This window comes from Nesoenas mayeri (genome assembly GCF_963082525.1).
Source record: "Nesoenas mayeri genome assembly, chromosome: 12".
Classification (NCBI taxonomy): domain Eukaryota; kingdom Metazoa; phylum Chordata; class Aves; order Columbiformes; family Columbidae; genus Nesoenas; species Nesoenas mayeri.
In genome coordinates, this window is record NC_137547.1 from 18,313,118 (window position 1) to 18,325,242 (window position 12,125).

Below are 12,125 nucleotides of genomic sequence, written 5' to 3' on the forward strand. Positions count from 1 at the left end.
TTCACTTTTTTAATACCATATATTGATCTCTCATACTAGGAAGACTTGTCAGTAATTAACCATGAGAACAAGAGAAAGGGAAACTCTATCAATTCAGGCTAGCTAATTGTAACATAACATACAGAATTTGGATGCACATCTGTGGTGTTTGATCCAGGGTCAATGTATCAAACCAGTGAACTTCATCAGTCTGAGGCATGCCTGCGTAGATCTAGCTTTTAACTGTTACCTGCAGCCTCCTCTTTCCTTCTGCACCTTCTCTCCTAAAGAAGTGTCTCTACAGAGTGACAGGAAAGCCATCCAGAATTCTACCTGCATTACTTTGTCTTCCCTCCAGTAGAAAGACCATGGAAGCTTCAGTGGCCAACTTACATAATTTCTTGAAACATTTTCTGGAGTTCTAAGTGAGCTATTCTGGCTACCTGACTCCTCCACCGCAGTCACAAATTACATGAAGTGTTTGCTTGAGACTGATTGAAAATCCTCTGGTCACCCAAATAGTTCTCACAGGCTACTAAATCTAAGTGCAGTGCTATATGTGAAACTTTTTAATAAACCTGAATATAGTGTAATGTCCTTCTCAAAGTCATGCTATGAAGGCGATGTGCAAATATTAAATATGAGAATGGAAACTGACTGAAAAAGTATTATGTAGAAACTGCAAGTAACTGCTGACAGTGCCTGAAAGCTAATGATGCTAATTAACAATATTACCAGGGGTAGGTCTACAGAAGCAATGGGGAATGCAATAGCACAGGCTTGACTTTTCTGTTTGCTTCACAGAATTCTTATCAAATACAAATTAAGTCAGAAAATGGCACTCTGTAATTAGGATGGCTAAATAGCAAAGAGAAGACAAAGTAAACAAGTAGTGTTACCTTTCTCATAATAAATTCACAAACAGCTTCTTGTATTCATTTGATTAAGCTTGCAATGTAAACGTACCATGCATTTCCCTCCATCAGCTATCAAAGGAAACAGACCAAGTGGAAGTTACATGACTGTTTAGTCAAGGAGATTGATTCAGTCTATTTTAGAACATAAGAACATTATGAAAAAACATAGTAATGTGTCTATCTTTAAGGGTTCATATACCTGCTCTATTAGCATGCTGCAAGTCAAAGAAATATGAGGGGTTTTGAACTCCAAGTAACACAAGAATGATGACATGGCAGCAGCCACAACTCTGAGGTCTGTGCTTCAGAATGATGATTTTTGTGCAGTTTTGCTTGATTTGGACATACAGGATTGGCTACTGGTACCACAAATGAACTGGGAATACCAAGTTCTTTGACATTATGAAAGTCCTCAAGTGGCACACATTAAAAGTCCCTTAATGTGTGTACTGATCTCTACTCTGGTTCCCCCATTTGTAATTTTTCCTTGTTCAAACTGATAGATTAACGTTACGCTTCTAATTATTACCAGGGTATGCCCTTCAGAATTGCATTGCTTTCCCCGTATTTGGTACTTCTGTCCAGAGACTCCCTTACTTCATTAAGATGGAAAGTCATTTCAGTCACAAAAAGCCGGAGTAATCGTGTTTTAATCAACTGAAGTGCACACAAGCTGCTACCATCGTAAGTACTCCACGACACAAACGCAGCACAACAGCGTGATGCCTGCTGCCTGTGGGATGGACAAACCGCAGCTTTGGCTGATTGAGAAATATGAAGCCAATGGTTTCATTCAGATTCAGTGCCTACCTCTCTGAAACTGACTCTGATTGAAAAGCACAAGATCAATATGAAGTAATTCAGTTTGTGCGCTATACTAGTACCGGAGATGGGAAAACGAGGGTGAATGGCCATCTCTTTGGGAAGTATTCTACTCGCCACAACTGCTTAAGAATAACCCACAAGTCAGAGTTCAAAGTTACCCAAATAGATTGCATTTGAACTATTAAAAATTGCATGCTTGGCAAAGTAGGATTGCAATGAGAAGCTAAGAACACAGGAAGAATGAGTTACCTGATTTACAAAGGAATCCACATATGGAAGGAGGAGATAACTAAACTCTAAGCCTCAGTAGTGTGGCAAACTTCTCCTGCCTTCCCAAAACAGGGCAAAAAAATAAAAACACAGTCCTTTACTTAAAGAGTCATGTTTAACTACTTAGAGCTCCAAAGGGCTACTTCAGAGACTGAAAAATAGCCACAGTACCATTCTATCCACCGCCCTGTGTGCAAAGGAAATAACCATCACACCTGACTTATGTCTTCAGCTCCTTTAAATCAGCAAGATGGACTTAAAAAATCAGGTTCTTTATCACAAAGTGTAACAGGAGATGGATGTTGCATCCCAGAACCACAGAGGCATAAGAACATGAGAATATTTGAGTTTGTAATTAGAAACTTGACAACCTAAAAATTTGATAAGTTTGGCAAATGCATCTACCAGCCTCTGCTTCTCATATATGAAATAACAACAAATAACTTACTACTCTTTGCAATGTAAAGTTAAAAACAACCACCAAAAAACAAACCCACTACCAAGTACATACTGTAACAACAGAAATCAGAATAAACTGTTCACAGTAGTATCTAGGATTTTTTCCTCCAGAAAAGCCACATTACAGATGAGTTCCCCAATAATTCACTCTTACAATTCATAAGTAAAAATAATACTTGCCATATATATATGACTATTCTGCAATCAAATACAAAAAGGTGCCATAAAAGTGAAAGCTGTTACGGAGACTGACTGCTTTCAGGAATGACAGATAGGTTTTTTGGTCAAATTGCAGGAGGCTTAAGGTTTTCCTGCATGCAACCTGTCATTCATAGAGTATACAGTAAAAATGGTTTGTGTTATTTTCACCACTGCAACAATTAGTGTGAAACAGATGTGAAAATAGTCACTCTGTCTCAGAAATCCATGACTTCACAGGTCTCAGTAGAACACAATGGTATGTGCCCTGTCACTGAGCATTTAGCTTTGACAAGGGCTGTGCAGTGTATCATTTACCCAAAGTTTACCCATCTGTGGGAAATGATAGCCACAGTTTCAGAAGGGACTCAGAGGTGAGATTACATAGATTCACTGTATAGGTTTGATTCTTTCTTGATGCACAATTCAAGATTGCTACAGCTTTGCTAAACCTTCTTCACTTTGCCTCATTCTTTTAGTTTGGAGTGAGACACCGCGTATGTAACTGACATGGAGGATTTGAGGGGGTTTTCCCTAAACAAACTATAAATTTCAGATATAAAAAGGACATACACACAGCATACAATTAAAACAGCTACACATATAAAGTTTGTTCTATTAATTAGGCTTCAATTCCAAGGTAAAATTTCTATCAAGAGGCTTATATATTTTAAAAGTATTCCAAATATGTTCACTACATTTGTATTTTATATATGAAACCCAAACAATTTACAATGGTAGCTATATTAAAAATAATTATACCTATTCAAAAAGCACTTTCATTCAAGTATGTAAAGAATTAGACACCAGAGTAAGTTAGGATCAGAAATGGGCAGTTCCTTTATACTGCACAAGCAAAGAGTTGATTTTAAATTACAAAAAGAAAACCCAACACACTGGAAAAATATGATCTGATCCATACTTTGGGGAAAAACCTTTTCAAACTAGAAATTTTTGATGCTAACCAGAATTCTGAGTACTGGATTACTATTCATTCTGTGATGAAGTAGATGTTGCTGTGTGTGAGCAAAGACCTAAGACTGCAGCACATGCGGATAGGACACTTGACACAGATGTTCGTGCAACAAGGGTAACAGCCCTTCCAGAGCATATTTCACAGATGAGGATGAAGCAAACGGGTATACACTACTCATAGATGCCCATTAAGGGATGGAGTCACCGATGCAGACTTGAAGTTATCATTTTTATTAAAAAATATTTCAGCTGTAGTGCAGTCTCAGAACACAGAACAAACACCAGGGGCAAGCCAAAATTAAGTCCTGAAGCAGAAAGAGAAGGCAGCAGAGAGGCAGAGCTATATAATGTTACACGGAGAAGATGGAGACCATTTTATTATGTTGCTAGTAGCATTTAGAAAAAGCACACAACAGGTTTGACTATATGGTAGGACTGGATGAAGCATAAGGCTCGTATTTCATGAAATACAACACAAGCAAACATAAAGCATAGGCCAGGCTCAGGTCTGCAAAATCATGGGTGCACAAGGAGAAAAGAACACCATGAAAACTGACATAAACAATGTACAATTGATGGACTGATTCTGCCTCAGAGCACTAGTGAGATGTTGGTCATCATCATGCCCAGCACTAAATATTTAATGATCACTAACATCACCTGGGTGCCACAGACACCAGCGATATTTTTAGGGCAAAAAAAATTACCATTTTGGCACTAACATCTAAGAGTTCATAAGTAACATGGACAATAAAGATGTAGCATAACATTAAATGTAGATTTTTATTAGTATAGTAGATCAATGCAATATAACTTCCCTGAGTTCACTGCACTTGAGGTTTTTTTCCCCAAGTAGCTTTAAATCTGAAGTGACAGACTGTATCATGAGAAAGACAGCTAAAGGAAGCCAACTTTGGAAGTCACAAATTCAGAAAACATTGAAGAGATTGGCAAGTGCTTCACCAAACATTTACATTAAACATGAATTGTTGTTCTGATTACATCTTAAAGCCAGTAAACGAAGAATCATTTCTATAAACGCTTACTCATCTCTTACTAGCATTTATTTTCAATTTTTTGAAGCATAGTATATCAGTGCAAAGTATTAATCTCTAAGTTACTTTATGAAACACTACTACAAAAACATAACTAGTCATAATCAACCATGAAAAGGTAGATCTTGAACCTGCTCTTCATACTTCTGTGGATCTTTTAAATAATTATTATTCAAAGCAGATACATACCAACTTTAACAGGTAATTATACAAAGTGTGTGGTTTTGCTACAAGCTCTTAGTGCTCCCATTGAAATCAGGACAAATGACCACAACTAAACAAACCTAGGGGAAAAAAACTAACCCTAACTTTTACATTATGATTTGGACACAGCAAATGCTGTAATATTTTCACGTTTCTGTCCAAAACACTTGCTCATTTTTCCAATAGTTGACCAATTCTTTTCTCACTGATTTACATCTTCAATTATGAAAAGCTCAAAATGCCTTTAGAAAGGGAGTGGATTTGTAGACTTTACATGATCTCCTAGAGCAGGCTGCACAACCATTCCCCATCTTACAACAATAGGTAACTAGTTCACGGTAGGAGAAATATTTAAATACATAAATTCTCACCCATGCGTGTTGACCCTATTGACAGCCAAAGTAAATCTCCACGATCCACGACAAAGGAGGAGGAATGACTTAACAGTACTCCATCCAGTTTAAAGAAAGATCAAAATGAAATACTTGAGAGGAATAAATTTGTACTTAACAGAATGGTTAGTATTATCTGTAATAACATTATTATAGCATTATTATAATGCACTTAGGAATTCCTATATTATTAACATGCAATATATTATTGACAATGCAAGAAATCAAAAGATATCCATAGAAAATAAGCAGAATTGACCAACTCACAGAAGACTAAATTTCTTAACCATGTTATTGTTTCAAAACTGTACCTGACACATATGATTTCTACCTGTAAGAGAATAGATAGCATAACAATATTCTGAATTTGTAAGGAAAATAATATTTCATTGCAAGCTCCACTGTGAGAAAGCCTAAAGTAAAAGTTAAGCAATTACTCCAACTAGCTGTATTGATGATGCCTTAGATCAGAGACCAAGCAGCCAAGGCAAATCTAGTTCAAGTTGCTTAAAGTTGTGCCTTTATGGTTCACAAAAAGAGAAGAGGTTACATCCACTGACAAAGGTTTAAACAAATCACCCATGCTCTAGTATCAATTCAAAGTGCTGGTGCTCAGTTTTTGCTATTCTTCTTGGACAGCAGTTTCCATACCTTCATTGCTCTGTTACACAGCAATAGAATAAATGTGGTTCTTTAACTGGTCACACCAAGAACTGGACAACAGCTCAATAATACCTCCTAAAACTTGGGGCAACAGAATCCAATTTAATCCTCTAGAACCCACACAAGGAAGATCTGGATTAGCTCTGTTTTCCCTTTAGAATATGCCTTCTGATGTTATTTTGCAACTAAACACTTTTGAGAAGCAACTAGGAAAAAGGCTTAAGACTCCTTCTATAAGCTGTTTGGAACATATTTCTGATGACGTAAAAATAACATGCCCTTTGCTTTTAACAGACATAGAATCACAATATCCCCCCCATCCACCTTAACTGGAGTTTATTGCTAACAAATTGCTGCAGTGGAATTAAATATCAAACACAAACCAGAAGAGTAATGACTATGGCTAGATGAGATGTAACAGCACAGAAATAACCAGAGCAATTTCACTGAAACTCTACTGTAAACACCAGTTTGTAGATCCAATTAAAAAAAAAAAGATCGATCAGGTAAGCTGGACTTGCTACTTTAACTGCAATAAGGTGCAGTGTGAACTACGTACACACACCTTTCTGAGACCTTTCATAATATCATAAAAGTTCAGTTGATAGACTGAGCTATCCCAGTGATGCTTTCACTTATAATGCTTTGCAACACCTTTACGTCTAACTGTCCTCGTCAAAAGGCTGTGGATTCATAATGCAGACTTCAGAAACAAAAGTCTTCAAGCAACTGAAATTCTCAAGCAAAAGTGCCAGTGATGACAACATATTTACACACTGAAAAGCCCCAAACTAATTTAATAATTAAGAAGCATTTCCATTATACATTCTTGTATTATTAACTTATACTTAGCGGAGGTTAGGAACAGTAAAGAGATCCTACACATCTCCTAAAGCTGCCTTCTAGGAATATCATATCTTTATTAGTATATTTTCAGGTAGACATCACTATAGAAGCCAGAAGATTTAGCAAAACACAATTCTGTATTGTTTTGTCTCTACACAACTCCACAAACATTACCTCACACAACTCTGATCTGTGCTGCTGTGGTTTTACAGCAAAGGATAATACTCAATGCAAGTTATTACTATGATTAAGTACCAACTACCCAAAGGTGGAAGGGGCAGGGAGGCAGAGAGAAACACCAGCTTTAGGTAAGTACACAAAGAACAGCCATTGTTAGAGTTCTAACCTGGGATCATGAATCTCAGCTGCTTCTCGTTCTGTTCCTGGCCTTTCAGCGGAGGGTAAGCAATCACTTTTCTCCTTCTCAGTTTCCCCATCTGTAAAAGAAAGGCAGAGACATTCACTCCATTTCACAATTGTTATGACATTTATTAATAGAGGCCTTCCAAGGACTATTGTTACTATGAAATATACATTAATTATGATTCACCATTGGTCTATTTATCATTGCATTAACAGAACTTGTTCCTATTTTCCTTTTAGTTACTGAGGACGCACTACTACCAGTCCAGAAAAATAAACAAACAAGTGTTTTTATTTTTACTAAATAATGACTTCAATTTCTTTCTTTGTTTAGGGATAAAATATAACATGGGATTCCAGCAACCAAAAAAAGTAAGTTTTCAGAAGTACATAAGGAGAATTGTACCCAAATGCTGAGTACAGAGTACATATAGAGATGGCTCAGAAAAGGCCACTAGAGTGGAGATGAAGCACCGACAAGGAAAAACACAAAGCTTTGCCATGAAGTGTAAATTTTCCTTTTAAAATATGAATTTGATTAGCCAGGCAACTTTAGTCTTATGAGCTTTTTCCTAGACTGGATATTCCTAAAAGATACTGTAAGCTTCACATATATTAATGTTCTGTATGAAATCATACAGATCAATTGAACGTCTTGAAACCTGCTTAAAAATAGGCTAAAGAAAAATCCTGGTGAAATTCCTCCATCTAGTGGCTGTCAGTGCACCCACAGCAGCAGCGAGGGTGCTGTGGGCTGTCAGGATGTCATCGTTAAAGGACAAGTGAAAAATATGCAAAGGAACAACTGTGCAGCTGCCAGCTGTTCCCCAAATGCCATCGCCTGGTGGAATCAGTGTGATGCGATCAACATCACCCCATCTCTGCAGCTCCAGCATGACCTTCTGGATGAAGAGTTACACTGACACAAAACATTCACATCGTGGCATTTCCCAAAAACTGTCCGTTCATCAGCAGAGGTGTGAATATCAAGGAAATCTAAGATTGAATTTCAGCCACTCTGTAAAGGGTAATATTTTGAAATAGCTAGAATTCTACATAGACAACAACTTTAATATATCATTCATCAGAAACAACCTTTGAAGATGAGAGCAGAGTTAAACAATCACTCCCAACAACTGAACACATAGTGTCTTGTATGATGAATTATCAGTTGGTTCCCTAGTCTGCATATCATGTGTTACCTCCACTACCAGAATAGCCAGCAAAACGTTTTTAGAACCTCAAGTTCTGCAACAACTTGCACAGTACTCTAAAAATTGTGTTTAATATTGTTCTGTTCTGATTTTTATATAGTAGTTGAGCATTTTAAGCAAGTCACTTACAAAAGAATAAGATTTTTTTCTTCTTTTGTCACCAGTACTTTTGATAATGAATACCAAGTCTCTTTTTTGAGACTTCTTCAAAATCTCTCACCTTTAAAGGGGGATATGGCAAGATACAACCTCCATAACAGCACAAGTTTGTTACTTATATCATTGCTTATTTCAGCCAACAGAAAGACTTGCAAAAAATCACTATTAAGATTTAATCTACCACCTTGAAAAAGCATGACGCTACTAATTCCCATACTGTACACCTTAAAAATCCATCCAGTATCTTATTTTTTGAAGCCACTCTAAAATACTATTAGACAGCAAGTAAAGACTAAAAATATAAATTAGCAATTTATAAAACCTCTAAACAAACATTAAGTATTTGGGGTAAGCAATAAACATTTTATAACTACATCTGCTTCCTCTGCTGAAATACTCCCTCATGGTACATATGCCACTCAGTTCCCAGGTAAGATCTCAAAACAGGGATGACATGTAGTTAAACAGTGTCCAGAACCTAATTTCAGTCTTAGAGGCACAGACGCGTAGACAAGGATTTAATTCGGGTGTTCTGAGAAGCCGGCAGTAGCAGAGCACATCTGGGCTGTATGCCAGAAGCAGCATTAACCACTGAGAAGCACCTAACGAAAACAAGCAGGTCCTAGAAACCCCTTACCACAGACCCAGCTTGCTTACAATGTTCTCACTTGCCTAATCCCAGCTGGAGCTTCAATCCCACCCTTCCTGCCTCTCATGAGGTCTCAACTGCTTTGGTGCCAGGCTCACCTCACTCAGGCATCCCTTTGGGGTCTCATCTCATGCTGCTCTCACCAAACCCCCTTCTCTGCAAAGCCTCCACGTTCTCTCTGCTGTCCTTTCCACTGCCTTCTTCCCACTCTGGGTCCCTCTGCATCTTCACTCCACTATAAACCTGTCTTCCCTGTCAGGTTTCACTGTCCACAGTGCCCTCACTGCAAAGAGAAGCTACAGAAAGCTGGGGAGGGCAGTGGAACAGATTTGGGTGACAGCAGGGACTCTGGAATTAAGTCCTCAAAATACTCAGATACCTTCATGGAAATTTCAAAGACGACATATCCAAGACAAAAGTATCTATCAAAGTCTGGGTACAGGCACCAGCTAAAATTCAACCAAACCCAAATCTGAACTGGAATTTAGAAGTTCAGGCTCATCTCAGCCTTTGAGTTTCACATAAGCACAAAACAAGATGACAAGAGAGAAGTCATTACCACAACACAGACACATCACGGTGGACTTGCAGAAATGCATTTTGTTGTACAATTTTGCTTGGTGTATGAAAGATCCACATTAAGTTGTACAAGCTGTTAGCAGTGACAAACACTCTCTCATTTACTAACATCTTTTATCTATTTTTCCCACCAGGACTGTGTTTCCAGCAATAACCAGGATAGAAGATTAAGAAAAAATACTGCAGATGGAGTAGCAACGGTAAAGCAGGACGACTCATTACACCCATCTGAAAACGTGCCCACTAAGCTTCAAAGCACAGACAGACGGCAAAGCAGCATCATGTTTGCTATGAAAGATCAACAAAAAGGGGAAGAAATTAATTCCATCAGGCTTCATAAACGGAGGAGGAGATTTATAATTAAAAAGAGCCCAATTCTGATTTCCATGAACAGCTCCATTCTCAACCTGCCCACCCTTAAATCTGAGGATAGAAACAACAGTAAGTGGAAAAGTCTCTACCAGATCCAAAGAGAAAGAAAGCGAATTATGAGGGAAACTTGTTCTAAATACAAGAGTAATAACAGAAGAATAATCACTCCTTATCATGTTTCTAGAATATTCGTAGAAGATAAATATAGAGTCTTATACTGTGAAGTACCAAAAGCCGGCTGCTCTAACTGGAAACGGGTGCTCATGGTTCTTAATGGGCTGGCTTCTTCCACAAAAGACATCCAGCACAACACAGTGCACTACGGAAACTACTTAAAAAGACTGGATGGGTTTGATCACAAAGGAATTTATCACAGGCTCAACACTTACACAAAGATGCTTTTTATTCGTGAGCCTTTTGAAAAGCTAGTATCTGCATTTCGGGATAAGTTTGAACATCCAAACAATTACTACCACCCGGTTTTTGGAAAAGCCATCATTTCCAGATACCGCGTTAACGCCACCAAAGAAGCATTAAGGACAGGCTCTGGAGTCAAATTCAAAGAGTTCATTCAATATCTCCTGGATGTTCACAGGCCAGTGGGTATGGATATCCACTGGGATCACGTCAACAGGCTTTGCAGCCCATGTTTAATAGACTATGACTTTGTTGGGAAATTTGAAAGTATGGAAGATGATGCAAACTTTTTCTTGCACTTGATTGGTGCTCCACAAAATTTAACTTTCCCCAAGTTTAAAGACAGGCACTCCAACGAAGAAAGAACTACCACCAAAATTACACAACAGTATTTTGCACAGCTTTCTCCTTCTCAACGACAACGGAGCTATGACTTTTACTATATGGATTACTTGATGTTTAACTACTCAAAGCCTTTTGAAGATCTATATTGATTAGAGTGCTGGGACACTTCCACAGTCATATCAGTCAAATTGTATAACAAATCCAGGTGGCTTCTATTTATATATACTTGTCTGTTAGTAAACGATTGAAGAGCAGGAAAAAACCCAAAACAGAACATAAACTGCTAGTGATGTTTACACCTTCACCTTAATTGCCTCCTTTTTCAAATCATATTTTTTCTATAATTTCTCCATATGAAATGTATGTACATACATGTATAATATGTCAGGGCTCCCAAATAAAGCACATAATTTTCCATGCTGGTGTGGCCCATGCTTGCATTGAGAGGATGGTTTGAAACCGGGGAAACACAGCTGACAATTCTACAGTGGACCCGATATTTCAAAGTCTTTACTATTTAGAAAATGAGTCTGAAAGTGATAGGATATTAAAAAAATTACACTGAGTAATATTTACACTTTGAAATTTGCAACACATGAAGCCACAGACTAAACAGACTATGTATCCGAAGTTGGTCCTACATTGCTATTTCCTGATATTTATATGTTAGTTGGGGACAAAGAGTTTATCACATACTGTTCAAGAACACACTGGTGAAAACAACTAATACTTAATGACCATGTGAGTGCAGTATTAAACCAGATGTTGCAATTGAGAGTGAAGATGTGTTCTCCCCCTTCAATATCTCCCTTATGGCACATTCATCTGAAAAAGATAAAATGCAGGAGAGAACATTTGCATCTTTCTAAATGTTATTAAGATTCTTTTAATCCTTTGCATTAACATAAATCTCTAGTTTAATCTTTATAGTCACCAGGAATATCAAATCTTTCCTTCATAATAACAAGCAAGAATAAATGCGACTTCCTGCCCAACAGGGTAGTTCTTATCGTTGCTGCAAATAATTTGCACTTGCTTTTTTCAGTAACAATTAGATCTGACTTAACACACACAACAAAATTACGGGTGTTTTAGTTCAGTTGTTCGTTTCCTATATATAGGAGAATGTTTTCTTCCATCCCTAGGAGAAATATCTTACAAGAATCAAATACTGCACCTTCTAGTAGTTTCATAAATCTTCACACTAATTCTGTATACAGTATCCTTGTTTACATGCCATTTAA

General features: G+C 37.5%; 1 protein-coding gene across 1 annotated transcript in view; it reads left to right on the forward strand.

Annotated features, from left to right (window-relative positions):
- CHST8 (carbohydrate sulfotransferase 8) overlaps positions 1-11,030 on the forward strand; it is a gene marked incomplete at both ends in the record, with an annotated part of 119,919 nt that extends 108,889 nt beyond the window's left edge. Inside the window, 2 exons of the mRNA XM_080352332.1 lie at positions 7,481-7,518; positions 9,882-11,030. Coding sequence (XP_080208458.1) covers positions 7,481-7,518; positions 9,882-11,030 — 1,187 coding nt within the window. The remainder of the gene's footprint in view (positions 1-7,480; positions 7,519-9,881) is intronic.
- Between the last annotated feature and the right edge of the window lie 1,095 nt (positions 11,031-12,125).